Source organism: Pseudophryne corroboree, chromosome 1 (genome assembly GCF_028390025.1).
Source record: "Pseudophryne corroboree isolate aPseCor3 chromosome 1, aPseCor3.hap2, whole genome shotgun sequence".
Lineage (NCBI taxonomy): Eukaryota > Metazoa > Chordata > Amphibia > Anura > Myobatrachidae > Pseudophryne > Pseudophryne corroboree.
In genome coordinates, this window is record NC_086444.1 from 342,522,400 (window position 1) to 342,538,461 (window position 16,062).

Below are 16,062 nucleotides of genomic sequence, written 5' to 3' on the forward strand. Positions count from 1 at the left end.
CTCTCATGACGCAGAATTCAGGCGAAAGGTTCTCCTGTCTAATCAGGAGCGTCCCCACCACTAAAAATGGCTTTGGGAATCCCAATGTTATCCTGTGGATAACCTGTGGACCCAGCCGGAGAAATATACGTTATGGTAGGAACTTACCGTTGATAACGGAATTTCTCCTATGTCCACAGGGATCCCACCCTGACGCACCTGATTTGAGGATCTTTACAATCACTAAACCTCTTCCCTCTTGTATGGAAGGGTGTGCATGTGTGTTCTTATCGCCTGAATAGGTTTCTACATGATGCTCCTGCCTAGATTGCTGTGAAAACAACTGATTTGACTGAGTCAGTGGGCAGGATTATATGGAGGAGCCCCGATGCATCCTGGGAGGCCAGAAAGCTCGTGACTATTTGGTGCCATTTCCGCTGTCGCTCCGGCATATCCCAATGTTATCCTGTGGATACCCGTGGACATAGGAGAAATTCCGTTATCAATGGTAAGTTCTTACCATAACGTATATTTTTTAGAAGACTTAAAGGGCAGCACTTTCTATGTCATTCTGACATGCTGTGCTGCGGCTCCATCACCTCCCCTGCAGCGCTGCATACTTCCGCTGCTGGTTCCGGGGTACTTGCAGCGGAGGCACACCGGTTCATAGGCACACCGCCGCTGCCGCTCTCCAGAATCGTGTGGCTACACATCAGGGAGGAGGTAAGAGGTTCCCTCAGGCGGGACCTGCCGGTAAATCGCGTTCTGGTCGCGGTCCCAGGAGACGGACCGCGACGCTGGTGTGGACACTGTACTGCACAGGGACCCCACTATATCCACCAGGGCAGGGAGCACAGGTCGGATTTTAAGAAATCCATTTTACATAGGCTCCACAGTATCCGGTGGCGAGGACCAGCAGAGGGGAATAAGGCGCTGACCTGTAGCCCCTCTCCCAGCTCCAGGCGCCATCTACTGCTTGTTTTCCCACCCTGGAGCTGCTTATCACTCTCCCTCACTCCCTGACTAGTATTACTGGTATTGTTTTTGTCTGGCTATTTTGTACTGTTTAGCTCTGCGGCTACATCTGCTATCATGTCTGCCACGCAGGGTGGGAAATCTGCGGACGCTTCTGCATCATGCAGGGCGTGCACCACTGATTTACCTGAGGGGGAAGTTCTAACTGATGGTTTGTGTACTGGGTGTCATACATCTCCCAGTCAGCCCGCAACTCTTGTAGTCTCTCAGGAGCCACCTTGGAAACCATTCTCCAGTATGTTGCATATGCTGGTGTCACGTGTTACGCCCCCCTGTGGGACCCCCTGTGCCATTGCAACCACATATTGTTACTGTAGTTAATCCACCCTGAGCAGACGCTCTGTCTACCCAGATACAACAATTAAATCAATCTTTGGTGATACAAAAGCCTACCTCACGCCCCGCTGAAGTCAAGAGGTCATCTAAGCGGGCCGCTTCCTCCTCACAATCCACTAACATTTCAGATAATTCTTCTGATGAGGATGGCGAATATACTGATCCATCAGACACTGAATCAGTTGCTTCTGATGAGGAACCTACAACTCAGGTTGTAGTCCCTGACCTAGTGGAGGCTATTAAGCTGATTCTACAAATTGGTGATGAGATAGATCCCACTACTGCGTCTAAGAAACCTGATAAGTTTAAACGTCAGAAGGTTGCTGAAGTAGTCTTACCGCATTCTGATCATTTAATTGACATACGTCAGGAATCCTGCTCTTCTCTGGGAAAGAAATTCTCCCTGTCTAAAAAGATGCTAGCTCATTATCCTATCCCTGCTGAGTTGAGTAACAAATGGGAAAATCCACCGCCAGTAGACTCTCATGTCGCCCGTCTTGTGGTGTCATCTACTCTGCCTGTCACCACTGTCACCTCACTGAAGGAGCCGACGGATAAGTGTGTGGAGGGATGCCTGAACTCTATTTACTCCCTTACCGTACATAGAGCTACTATAGCAGCCTCCTGGGCCGCCAAAGGAATTGAAGCATGGGTTCAGGCATTGCAGGAAGAGCTACCTCAGGATACATCTGACACTACCAGACAATATCTGTCTCATATTACCACCGCCTTCCACTATATTCAGAAGGCATCCTCTGAGGCAGGTGTTATGGCGGCCAAGGCGTCTACCACATCTATACTGGCTCACAGTATTCTGTGGTTGAGGTCCTGGAAGGTGGACCTGGACTCCAAAAAGAACCTGGAGGTGCTCCCTTTTAAGGGAGACATCCTCCTTGGGGAAGATCTAAAGAAGATTGTGACTGACTTGGCGTCGGCCAAGAATGCGTTTCTCCCAAGTACTAATCCTTCTCCGAAGGCTAAGAGTACCACTTTTCGTTCGCTTTTCCTGGAGGACGAAAGGAAGTGTCAGACGTACCCGAGACAGCCTCGCACATCCAAAGCCACTAAGCCCAAATCTAAACAATCCTGGGCTGCCCATCAGCCTGCTTCCAAACAGGACAAGCCCGCTGCGTGACGGGGCGGACCTCCTTCTGGGTGGGAGGCAGACTTCTACAATTCGCCCAGGTCTGGTTAATGACCACTTCAGACACATGGGTATGAGAAGTTGTCTCTCATGGTTATGCAGTCTCTTTCAATAGATGTCTCCCTCGCCAGTTCTGCATGACGGTTATTCCTTCGGTTCCGTTGAAAGCACAGGCACTACACCTGGTTGTACGATCCCTCCTGGACCCAGGAGTGGTAGTACCGGTACCTCTGTCCCAGAGAGGCAGAGGATACTATTCGACTATGTTTCTAGTCCCGAAACCCAATGGGTCCTTCTGGCCTATACTCAATCTCAAATCTTTGAACAATTTTGTGAGTGTCCAAATTCCGTATGGTAACCCTGCGCTTTATTGTGCTGGCCATGGAACCCGAAGACTATATGGTATCCCTGGACGTACAGGATTCTTAACTGCATATACCTATTGCCATTTCGCATCCGCCATATCTGCGGTTTTCTATTGGCAACCTACATTATCAATTCCCGGCTCTGCCATTTGAATTAGCCACGGACCCTCGGATTTTCACCATGGTCATGGCCATGATGATGGCCCTTCTCTGCCATTAGGGTATCAGGATCCTGCTGTATCTGGACGACTTGCTGATCCTGGTGAACTCCCAAGAGGTTCTCCTCCGTCATCTGGAACTGACGGTCCAATTCCTACAAGCCCACGGGTGGCTCATCAAGGAAGAAGTCCTCGCTGGTCCCTGCTCGGAGCATGGTGCACCTGGGAGCACTGCTGGACACAGTGAAAGACTGTTTCTGTCTCCGGAGAAAGTCCTGAAACTTCAGGACAGGATCAGATGCTTCCTTTCTTACCCACGCGTGTCGATACACTCGGCGATGCAAGTACTAGGCCTCATGATGTCTGCTTTCGACATGGTAGAGTAGGCTCAATTTCATTCCCCGCCCTCTGCAGAGGTTAATCCTTTCAAAGTGGGACGGCCTGCCTCATCGGATCAGGTCTCAAATTATCTCCTTGACTCAGGAGGGTTCGTCTGTCACTAAGCTGGTGGCTACAGGACAGACAGTGGAGCAGGGGCCGTTCCTTCTGGATCCCCAACTGGGTCCTACTGACTATGGACACCAGCTTGCGGGGTTGGGGGGCGGTGCTGGAGAAGCACTCTCTTCAGGGTCGGTGGACCAAGGAGGAATCTCTCCTCCCGATAAACATTCTGGAATTGCGGGCAGTGTTCAATGCCTTGACTCTTGCCTTGCCTCTGATGTAGAACAGGCCTGTTCAAGTACAGTCAGACAACGCCACCACGGTGGCATACATAAATCATCAAGGCGGCATTCGAAGCCGTATGGCAATGATGGAAGTATCAAAAATCCTTTGTTGGGCGGAACGCCACCTGCCAGCAACATTAGCAGTGGTCATTCCCGGAGTCCTCAACTGGGAAGCGGATTTCTCAGTCATCAGGACATTCACGCCGGAGAGTGGAGTCTTCATCCGGAAGTCTTTCAACTCCTACTGGACAAGTGGGGCCTACCAGATGTGGACCTGATGGCGTCTCGACGGAATCACACAAGGTTCCGGTCTTCAGATCAAGGACAAGGGATCCTCAAGCTGCGTTCGTGGACGCACTGGCAATTCCATGGAACTTTCGGCTGCCATACTTGTTCCCTCCAGTGTCACTTCTGCCCATGATGCTACGGAAGTTCAAGTAAGAAGGAGGAGTACTACTTCTGGTCGCTCCAGCGTGGCCCAGGCGGCATTGGTGTTCAGACCTGCAAGGTCTGTCGATAGAGCGTCCTCTTCTACTTCCTCAATGCCCAGACGACCTCATTCAGGGCCCTTGTGTCTACCCGGACCTGGCCAGGCTGGCTTTGACGGCGTGGCTCTTGAAGCTTCACTCCTGAGGGCCAAAGGATTCTCAGAGGCGGTTATCCAAACTATGCTGAAGGCCCGCAAACCGGCTTCGGCACGGATTTATTATAGGGTCTGGAATTCTTACTTCACCTGGTGTGCTGCTAAGAATTACGATGCATACAAATTCAGAACTGCCAGACTTTTGGCTTTTCTGCAAAAAGGCCTAGACGTAGGCCTTCGTCTGGCCACCCTCAAGGGTTATATATCTGCCTTGTTGGAGTGGTTTCAGAGGAAAATTGCATCTATTCCTGACGTTCATACTTTCACTCACTGTTTTTACGGATTCAGCCTCCTGTGTCTCCATGGGATCTGTCTGTTGTCTTGAATGCCCTATAACAGTCTCCATTTGAACCACTTGAGTCTGTGGACCTTAAATGCCTTATGCTGAAGGCCGTGTTTCTGCTGGCTATTGCCTCTGCTAGGAGGGTGTCGGACTTGGGTGGTTTGTCCTGTTGTCCACCCTTTCTGATTTTTCACCGTGACCGGGCAGTTCTTAGAACTCGCCCCGGTTATCTACCTAAGGTGGTGCCATCTTTCCATCTTAACCACGAGATTGTGGTTCCGGCTTCTATCTCTTCTGGTTTGTCCTCCAAAGAGCGGTCATTGGATGTGGTACGGGCTCTCCGTAATTACGTGGAGAGGACTGCCTCTATCAGGAGGTCACATACCCTTTTTGTACTTCTTGGTTTTCACAAACGTGGCTGGCCTGCGAATAAGCAAACCTTGACCAGTGGATTAGAATGGTGATTGCACAAGCCTATGCGCAGGCTGGACTCCCAGCTCCTGCTGCTATCAAAGCCCATTCTACTCTGTCTGTTGGACCTTCTTTGGTGGCCCACCGAGGCGCGTCCACTGAACAATTGTGCAAGGCGGGCTACGTGGTCCTCGGTAAACACGTTCGTTAGGTTCTATGCCTTTGATTCTTCCGCCTCCCAGGATGCTTCCTTTGGACGCCGGGTTCTTGTGCCCGTTATGGTGCGTCCCCTCCCATGAGGAAGTGCTTTAGGACATCCCCGATGTATTCCCTGTGGAACACTGTGTACTCCGCTACAGAAAAGGAGATTTATGGTAGACTTACCATGGTTAAATCTTTCTGCGAGGTACACTGGATTCCACAGGGCGCCCACCCCGACGCACTTAGTTTCTTTGGGTTTGTATGGCATTAGCCGCTGGTCCTTTCTCCTGACGTGAGAGTGTGGTTCTATGTAACATCTGCCATCTTATACCTGCTACCGCATTGGACTGGTTAAAGAAACTGAGCTCCAGTGTCCGTAGGCGGGGTTATAGAGGAGGCGGTGCAATGCATCCTGGGAACAGTCACAGCTTTAGCCTGTTGGTGCCTCGGATCAAGATCCAACTCTACACCCCCAATGTATTCCCTGTGGAACCCAGTGTACCTCACAGAAAGATTTAACTATGTTAAGACTACCATAAATCTCCTTTCTCTAACGTCCTAGTGGATGCTGGGGACTCCGTCAGGACCATGGGGAATAGCGGCTCCGCAGGAGACAGGGCACAAAAGTAAGCTTTTAGGATCACATGGTGTGTACTGGCTCCTCCCCCTATGACCCTCCTCCAAGCCTCAGTTAGGTTTTTGTGCCCGTCCGAGCAGGGTGCAATCTAGGTGGCTCTCTTAAAGAGTTGCTTAGAAAAAGTTTTTAGGTTCTTTATTTTCAGTGAGTCCTGCTGGCAACAGGCTCACTGCATCGAGGGACTTAGGGGAGAGAAGTGAACTCACCTGCGTGCAGGATGGATTGGCTTCTTAGGCTACTGGACACCATTAGCTCCAGAGGGAGTCGGAACACAGGTCTCGCCCTGGGGTTCGTCCCGGAGCCGCGCCGCCGACCCCCCTTGCAGATGCTGAAGATTGAAGAGGTCCGGAACCAGGCGGCAGAAGACTTTCAGTCTTCATAAGGTAGCGCACAGCACTGCAGCTGTGCGCCATTGTTGTCAGCACACTTCACACAGCGGTCACGGAGGGTGCAGGGCGCGGGGGGGGGGCGCCCTGGGCAGCAATGTATAATACCTGTATGGCGAAAAATACATCACATATAGCCCTTGAGGCTATATGGATGTATTTAACCCCTGCCAGATATCACAGACTCCGGAGAAGAAGCCCGCCGAAAAGGGGGCGGGGCCTATTCTCCTCAGCACACAGCGCCATTTTCCCTCACAGAAATGCTGGTGGGAAGGCTCCCATGCTCTCCCCTGCACTGCACTACAGAAACAGGGTTAAAACAGAGAGGGTGGGCACTGATTTGGCGATATGAATATATATTAAAATGCTATAAGGGAGGAACATTTATATAAAGGTTGTCCCTGTATAATTATAGCGTTTTGGTGTGTGCTGGCAAACTCTCCCTCTGTCTCCCCAAAGGGCTAGTGGGTCCTGTCCTCTATCAGAGCATTCCCTATGTGTGTGCTGTATGTCGGTACGTGTGTGTCGACATGTATGAGGAAAATGTTGGTGAGGAGGCGGAGCAAATTGCCTGTAATGGTGATGTCACTCTCTAGGGAGTCGACACCGGAATGGATGGCTTATTTATGGAATTACGTGATAATGTCAACACGCTGCAAGCCGGTTGACGACATGAGACGGCCGGCGAACAAATTAGTACCTGTCCAGGCGTCTCAAACACCGTCAGGGGCTGTAAAACGCCCATTTACCCCAGTCGGTCGACACAGACCCAGACACGGACACTGATTTCAGTGTCGACGGTGAAGAAACAAACGTATTTTCCTTTAGGGCCACACGTTAAGGGCAATGAAGGAGGTGTTACATATTTCTGATACTACAAGTACCACAAAAAAGGGTATTATGTGGGATGTGAAAAAACTACCTGTAGTTTTTCCTGAATCAGATAAATTAAATGAAGTGTGTGATGATGCGTGGGTTTCCCCCGATAGAAAATTATTGGCGGTATACCCTTTCCCGCCAGAAGTTAGGGCGCGTTGGGAAACACCCCTTAGGGTGGATAAGGCGCTCACATGCTTATCAGAACAAGTGGCGGTACCATCTACAGATAGGACCGTACTTAAGGAGCCAGCTGATAGGAGGCTGGAAAATATCCTAAAAAGTATACACACACATGCTGGTGTTATACTGCGACCAGCGATTGCCTCAGCCTGGATGTGCAGAGCTGAGGTGGCTTGGTCGGATTCCCTGACTAAAAATATTGATACCCTTGACAGGGACAGTATTTTATTGACTATAGAGCATTTAAAGGATGCATTTCTATATATGCGAGATGCGCAGAGGGATATTTGCACTCTGGCATCAAGAGTAAATGCGATGTCCATATCTGCAAGAAGATGTTTATGGACACGACAGTGGTCAGGTGATGCAGATTCCAAACGGCACAAAGATGTATTGCCGTATAAAGGGGAGGAATTATTTGGGGTCGGTCCATGGGACCTGGTGGCCACGGCAACTGCTGGAAAATCCACCGTTTTTTACCCTAAGTCACATCTCTGCAGAAAAAGACACCGTCTTTTCAGCCTCAGTCCTTTCGTCCCTATAAGAGTCATATCTGCCCAGGGATAGAGGAAAGGGAAGAAGACTGCAGCAGGCAGCCCATTCCCAGGAACAGAAGCCCTCCACCGCTTCTACCAAGTTCTCAGCATGACGCTGGGACCGTACAGGACCCCTGGATCCTACAAGTAGTATCCAAGGGGTACAGATTGGAATGTCGAGACGTTTCCCCCTCGCAGGTTCCTGTAGTCTGCTGTACCAATGTCTCCCTCCGACAGGGAGGCAGTATTGAAAACAATTCACAAGCTGTATTCCCAGCAGGTGATAATAAAATTACCCCTCCTACAACAAGGAAAGGGGTATTATTCCACACTATATGGTGGTACTGAAGCCAGAAGGCTAGGTGAGACCTATTCTAAATCTGAAATATTTGAACACTTACAAAGGTTCAAATCCAGATGCAGTCACTCAGAGCAGTGATAGCGAACCGGGAAGAAGGGGACTATATGGTGTCCCGGGACATCAGGGATGCTTACCTCCATGTCCCAAAATTTGCCTTTCTCACCAAGGGTACCTCAGGTTCGTGGTACAGAACTGTCACTATCAGTTTCAGACGATGCCGTTGGATTGTCCAAGGCACCCCGGGTCCTTACCAAGGTAATGACCGAAATGAGGATTCGTCTTCAAAGAAAATGGACGACCTCCTGATAAGAACAAGGTCCAGAGAACAGTTGGAGGTCGGAGTAGCACTATCTCAAGTAGTTCTACGACAGCACGGGTGGATTCTAAATATTCCAAAACCGCAGTTGTTCCGACGACACGTCTGCTGGTCCTAGGGATGATTCTGGACACAGTCCAGAAAAAGGTGTTTCTCCCAGAGGAGAAAGCCAGGGAGTTATCCGAGCTAATCGGGATCCTCCTAAAACCAGGAAAAGTGTCAGTGCATCATTGCACAAGAGTCCTGGTAAAAATGGTGGCTTATTACGAAGCGATTCCATTCGGCAGATTTCACGCAAGAACTCTTCAGTGGGATCTGCTGGACAAATGGGCCGGATCGCATCTTCAGATGCATCAGCGGATAACCCTATATCCAAGGACAAGGGTGTCTCTCCTGTGGTGATTACAGAGTGCTCATCTTCTAGAGGGCCGCAGATTCGGCATTCAGGATTGGATGCTGGTGACCACGGAGGCCAGCCTGAGAGGCTGGGGAGCAGTCACACAGGGAAAAAAATTCCAGGGAGTGTGATCAAGTCTGGAGAATTCTCTCCACATAAATATACTGGAGCTAAGAGCAAATTTATAATGCTCTAAGCTTAGCAAGACCTCTGCTTCAAGGTCAGCCGGTATTGATCCAGTGGGATAACATCACGGCAGTCGCCCACGTAAACAGAAAGGGCGGCACAAGAAGCAGGAGGGCAGTGGCAAAACTGCAAGGATTTTTCGCTAGGCGGAAAATCATGTGATAGCACTGTCAGCAGTGTTCATTCCGGGAGTGGACGACTGGGAAGCAGACTTCCTCAGCAGGCACGACCTCCACCCGGGAGAGTGGGAACTTCATCGGGAAGTTTTCCGCATGATTGTGAACCGTTGGGAAAGACCAAAGGTGGACATGATGGCGTCCCGCCCGAACAAAAAACGGGACAGGTATTGCGCCAGGTCACGAGACCTTCAGGCGATAGCTGTGGACGTCCTGGTAACACCGTGGGTGTAACAGTCGGTGTATGTGTTCCCTCCTCTGCTTCTCATAACCAAGGTATTGAGAATTATAAGACGTAGAGGAGTAAGAACTATACTCGTGGCTCCGGATTGGCCAAGAGGGACTTGGTACCCGGAACTTCAAGAGATGCTCACAGAGGACTAATGGCCTCGGGAGCTAAGAAGGGACTTGCTTCAGCAAGTACCATGTCTGTTCCAAGACTTACCGCGACTGCGTTTGACGGCAGGGCGGTTGAACGCCGGATCCTAAGGGAAAAGGCATTTCGGAAGAGGTCATACCTACCCTGGTCAAAGCCAGGAAGGAGGTGACCGCACAACGTTATCACCACATGTGGTGAAAATATGTTGCGTGGGTGAGGCCAGGAAGGCCCCACGAAGAAATTTCAACTAGGTCGATTTCTGCACTTCCTGCAAACAGGAGTGTCTATGAGCCTCAAATTGGGGTCCATTAAGGTTCAAGTTTCGGCCCTGTAGATTTTCTTCCAGAAAGAATTGGCTTCGGTTCCTGAAGTCCAGACGTTTGTCAAGGGAGTATTGCATATACAGCCCCTTTTGTGCCTCCAGTGGCACCGTGGGATCTCAACGTAGTGTTGGGATTCCTCAAATCATATTGGTTTGAACCGCTCAAATCTGTGGATTTGAAATATCTCACATGGAAAGTGACCATGCTGTTGGCCCTGGCCTCGGCCAGGCGATTGTCAGAATTGGCGGCTTTGTCTTACAAAAGCCCATATTTAATTTTCCATTCGGACAGGGCAGAACTGCGGACTTGTCCCCAGTTTCTTCCTAAGGTGGTGTCAGCGTTTCACCTGAAACAACCTATTGTGGTGCCTGCGGCTACTAGGGACTTGGAGGACTCCAAGTTGCTAGACGTTGTCAGGGCCCTGAAAATATATATATATATATATATATATATATATATAATTCCAGGACGGCTGGAGTCAGAAAGTCTGACTTGCTGTTTATATTGTATGCACCCAAAAAGCTGGGTGCTCCTGCTTCTAAGCAGACTATTGCTCGTTGGATTGGTAGTACAATTCAGCTTGCACATTCTGTGGCAGGCCTGCCACAGCCAAAATCTGTAAATGCCCATTCCACAAGGAAGGTGGGCTCATCTTGGGCGGCTGCCCGAGGGGTCTCTGCTTTACAACTTTGCCGAGCAGCTACGTGGTCAGGGGGGAACACGTTTGTAAAATTCTACAAATTTGATACCCTGGCTGAGGAGGACCTGGAGTTTCTCTCATTCGGTGCTGCAGAGTCATCCGCACTCTCCCGCCCGTTTGGGAGCTTTGGTATAATCCCCATGGTCCTGACTGAGTCCCCAGCATCCACTAGGACGTTAGAGAAAATAAGATTTTACTTACCGATAAATCTATTTCTCGTAGTCCGTAGTGGATGCTGGGCGCCCATCCCAAGTGCGGATTGTCTGCATTACTTGTACATAATTATTTTTACAAAAATCGGGTTGTTATTGTTGTGGGCCATCTTTTCAGAGGCTCCTTCGTTGTTATCATACTGTTAACTGGGTTCAAATCACAGGTTGTACGGTGTGATTGGTGTGGCTGGTATGAGTCTTACCCGGGATTCAAAATCCTTCCTTATTGTGTACGCTCGTCCGGGCACAGTACCTAACTGAGGCTTGGAGGAGGGTCATAGGGGGAGGAGCCAGTACACACCATGTGATCCTAAAAGCTTACTTTTGTGCCCTGTCTCCTGCGGAGCCGCTATTCCCCATGGTCCTGACCGAGTCCCCAGCATCCACTACGGACTACGAGAAATAGATTTATCGGTAAGTAAAATCTTATTTTTATCATTACCTCTCCTGTGCTCGAGGAGGTGATGCATTACAGGCAAACCATGGATGTCACTCTGGGTTAAATATGAAAACATAAAATTGTTGCGCACAGGCTCTGTGATGCCTGGGACTGCAAGGGGATACATTTCCTGCAGGCTGTGGTTGTATATGGAGAGAGGAGCAAAGCCTCCCAATTTCCAACACTCGTAATGGGCAACCTGATAAACTTTTGGGAGACGCATTGGACAGCACATTTCCCTTCAAAAGGGCCATCATTACTTTAAATCGTAGTAGTAAATGAAATGAATACATTTCATCAATGAAGGATGCACTTTTGTAATAACATCCGCAGGCCTTTTAAATAAGTGCTACAATCTATAACAAATGGATATGACACAGCAGAAAGAAGCTGGGGGCTGCAAGTGAAGTCTTTTGGTCATGGGGACACTGCAAAAACAATGCTGGCCAGTGTCTGGGGGACATTCATCACTGTGCAGAAGCATATAGGGAGTGACATGAGGGACACAGTGTGCAGGGTCATGGGGGACACTACATAAACAATGCTGGCCAGTGTCTGGGGGACATTAATCACTGTGCAGAAGCATATAGGGAGTGACATGAGGGACACAGTGAGCAGGGTCATGGGGGACACTACATAAACAATGCTGGCCAGTGTCTGGGGGACATTCATCACTGTGCAGAAGCATATAGGGAGTGACATGAGGGACACAGTGTGCAGGGTCATGGGGGACACTACATAAACAATGCTGGCCAGTGTCTGGGGGACATTCATCACTGTGCAGAAGCATATAGGGAGTGACATGAGGGACACAGTGTGCAGGGTCATGGGGGACACTACATAAACAATGCTGACCAGTGTCTGGGGGACATTCATCACTGTGCAGAAGCATGTAGGGAGTGACATGAGGGACACAGTGAGTAGGGTCATGGGAACACTGCATAAACAATGCTGGCCAGTGTCTGGGGGACATTCATCACTGTGCAGAAGCATATAGGGAGTGACATGAGGGACACAGTGAGTAGGGTCATGGGAACACTGCATAAACAATGATGGCCAGTGTCTGGGGGACATGCTGGGGTACTTCACTCAGGTATGGGACACATTGGTGGACAGTGCAACAGATACATTGTTACAAGGTTTATAAATACATTGGTGGCCAGCAGCCTTTCAGCAACGTGTACTTACATGCTGCTTGTAGAAACTGTGAAAACAAAATAGGTGAACTGCTGTCTGTACATAGAGCCTGGCACAAAATGAGGAAATCCATGCCGCTACAATACATTTACCCCTCTATCCTGTAAGCGCTGTTCTTGTTACCACAAAATTAAAGGGAATACTGCAAGCCATTTCCCTGCTACCTTGCATGGAGTACAGCATTCTTTGTCCATGCTGTACCAGCTAATCTGCACGTGAAGTAAGTGGTCGGAAGAGATTCAGCAACAGTAATGAGGAAAACTTGGCCAGTGAAGGAGTATGGTGATAGAAGCTGGTACCCTTCTACAAGTGACACCCTGTCAGTGTCCAGTTGATGCTTACTTTCTTTGAGTCGCTGATTTGGCAAGCAGCAGTAGTAGTAGTAGCTAATAACAAAAGCTCAACCCTTGTAAACTATGGTGGAGCAGGAGGGTCAAGGAAGCCCAGCCTGTCACTTTGTCACTTTAATAAACGTTAATCATCAGAGCTCACACTGATGATTACTTTCTGTTTCCAAAACTGTTTCTTTAGCATACAAATGTTTTGACAACTAAGGGGTATGTTCAATTGATGTCGGATCGATCCGACATCTCAGTATTCAATATCAGATTTGGCATTTCCCAACAATGCCAATCCGACTCTTTAAAAAAAAAAAAAAAAAAAGTCAGATTGACATTGTCGGAAACGAGGCTAAAACTGATTTGGCTGCGCTTCCAACAAAACACTTGGATCCGCGGCTATTCCGCAAATCCACGTGTTTTCCGACAAGTTGGAATTGCAGACTTGTCGGAAAAACGGCAGGGGAATTGAATAGGTCGGAAAATGCCTTCTTTTTGACAAGACGGCAGTTTCGACTACAATTGAATAATCCCCTAAGTCTCATACACAGTGATTGGGAAACCAGCTTGGTTATTTCAGACCAAACTGATGGTGGTTCCACTTTTTTTTTTTTTTTAGTTAATAAGGTATAACTGTCTAGGAATTGTTTGGAAAATAAAAAACCCTCTATTTTGAACGTGTTGATTCTCTTTGATAGGAGCAGTTACTAAAGTTGCAGAAGCAGAAGCTACAACTCTCCCAGCAGGTGTCTCAGGCAGGAACACTAACTGGCACCACAGCACAAGTGCAGGTTCAGCCACAGCAACAGCAGTTAGCAACTGTGACTGCCTCGCGTGCTGGAGCTGTCCTCACCGGAGCCACGGTGGCAAATCTACAGGTGACTCGCCTGGTAAGAGGAAATCTGGTCATACAGCATAAGAGCATTACACTACCAAGATAAGAGGACTTTAATTAATGCATTTCTCTCTCTTAAGCTGCAGGCTCAGGGACAGATCCAAGCACAGCAAGGGCAGACCGCACAGGTGGCTCTGGCAAAGCCACCTGTGGTATCTGCTGTTGTTTCTTCTGGAGGTGTCACCACCCTTCCGGTTACAGTAGCAGGGATCAGTGTTTCTATCAATCAACCCCATAAAGCAGCAGGTAAAATGTCTTAATGGACAGAATCATTTGGTATGAATGTCAATGAGTACTGTGTGTCTTGCGGATGTATGTAAAGTGCTAGTTTGTATGTGTGCATTATGTGGTTATCCTTACCAGGCATTCTGACAATAGGTTATCTTGTTTTAGTGAACTCAATTTTGCAACCTGTAAGCCCACCACCAAAAAATGTATTTATATTCATAGAATGAGTATTGTACATATCAAATAGGGGTTGGGTATGGCTTACTGGCAGGCCAGCGGTCCGCATTCCCGACGGGGGTGGGTGAGGAAGGGGGGGCGGCGCGCAGCAAGCACCTTATGGGCTCGAGCGAACACAGGTTCTATTACCACTGTATGGGTGAACACCCACAAGTGGGAATAGTCCCAGTTAGTTGGGATTTGGAGTGGGTGGGATGTAGGGGTCGGTGATGTGATTGTCGGTCTCCTGATCGCAGGTCACATAACTACATCCTTTAAATGGTGATATTATGTGTAGATGTTCTGTTGGTTTCTTATGTAAAGAGTTTTTATGTGGTAAAATATAAAAGAATTCATGCAATAATCTGACGATACATACACTACAAGGGGAACTTTAATTTGCCCTAAACCTAAAGATATTTATTACTTCTTTAACATCATAAAGGGTCATAGAGATGATGACAAAATCACTCCATCTTAGCAAGCAGGGGACTTAAAATTAAGGTACTGTGGACAGTGCTTCGTGGGGTTACTACTACCGATTTCTCTATCGTCCTTGTGGATGCTGGGGTTCCTGAAAGGACCATGGGGAATAGCGGCTCCGCAGGAGACAGGGCACAAAAAGTAAAGCTTTCCGATCAGGTGGTGTGCACTGGCTCCTCCCCCTATGACCCTCCTCCAGACTCCAGTTAGATTTTTGTGCCCGGCCGAGAAGGGTGCAATCTAGGTGGCTCTCCTAAAGAGCTGCTTAGAGAAAGTTTAGCTTAGGTTTTTTATTTTACAGTGAGTCCTGCTGGCAACAGGATCACTGCAACGAGGGACTTAGGGGAGAAGGAGTGAACTCACCTGCGTGCAGGATGGATTGGCTTCTTGGCTACTGGACATCAGCTCCAGAGGGACGATCACAGGTACAGCCTGGATGGTCACCGGAGCCGCGCCGCCGGCCCCCTTGCAGATGCTGAAGTAAGAAGAGGTCCAGAATCGGCGGCTGAAGACTCCTGCAGTCTTCTAAAGGTAGCGCACAGCACTGCAGCTGTGCGCCATTTTCCTCTCAGCACACTTCACACGGCAGTCACTGAGGGTGCAGGGCGCTGGGAGGGGGGCGCCCTGGGAGGCAAATGAAAACCTTTTTTGGCGAAAAATACCTCACATATAGCCCCCAGAGGCTATATGGAGATATTTAACCCCTGCCAAGATTCACTAAATAGCGGGAGACGAGCCCGCCGAAAAAGGGGCGGGGCCTATCTCCTCAGCACACAGCGCCATTTTCTCTCACAGAAAGCCTGGAGAGAAGGCTCCCAGGCTCTCCCCTGCACTGCACTACAGAAACAGGGTTAAAACAGAGAGGGGGGGCACTGATTTTGGCGATATTGAGATATATATAAAGATGCTATAAGGGAAAACACTTATATAAGGTTGTCCCTATATAATTATAGCGTTTTGGTGTGTGCTGGCAAACTCTCCCTCTGTCTCCCCAAAGGGCTAGTGTGGGTCCTGTCCTCTGTCAGAGCATTCCCGGTGTGTGTGCTGTGTGTCGATACGTGTGTGTCGACATGTATGAGGACGTTGTTGGTGAGGAGGCGGAGAAATTGCCTGTAATGGTGATGTCACTCTCTAGGGAGTCGACACCGGAATGGATGGCTTATTTAGGGAATTACGTGAGAATGTCAACACGCTGCAAGGTCGGTTGACGACGTGAGACGGCCGACAAACTATTAGTACCGGTCCAGGCGTCTCAGAAACACCGTCAGGGGCGTTAAAAACGCCCATTTACCTCAGTCGGTCGACACAGACACAGACA

General features: G+C 49.1%; 1 protein-coding gene across 4 annotated transcripts in view; it reads left to right on the forward strand.

Annotated features, from left to right (window-relative positions):
* EP400 (E1A binding protein p400) overlaps positions 1-16,062 on the forward strand; it is a 359,367-nt gene that overhangs the window by 286,798 nt on the left and 56,507 nt on the right. For all 4 annotated transcript variants that reach the window (XM_063964664.1, XM_063964662.1, XM_063964665.1 and 1 more), the window contains 2 exons: positions 13,621-13,812; positions 13,898-14,063. In XM_063964664.1, coding sequence (XP_063820734.1) covers positions 13,621-13,812; positions 13,898-14,063 — 358 coding nt within the window. The remainder of the gene's footprint in view (positions 1-13,620; positions 13,813-13,897; positions 14,064-16,062) is intronic.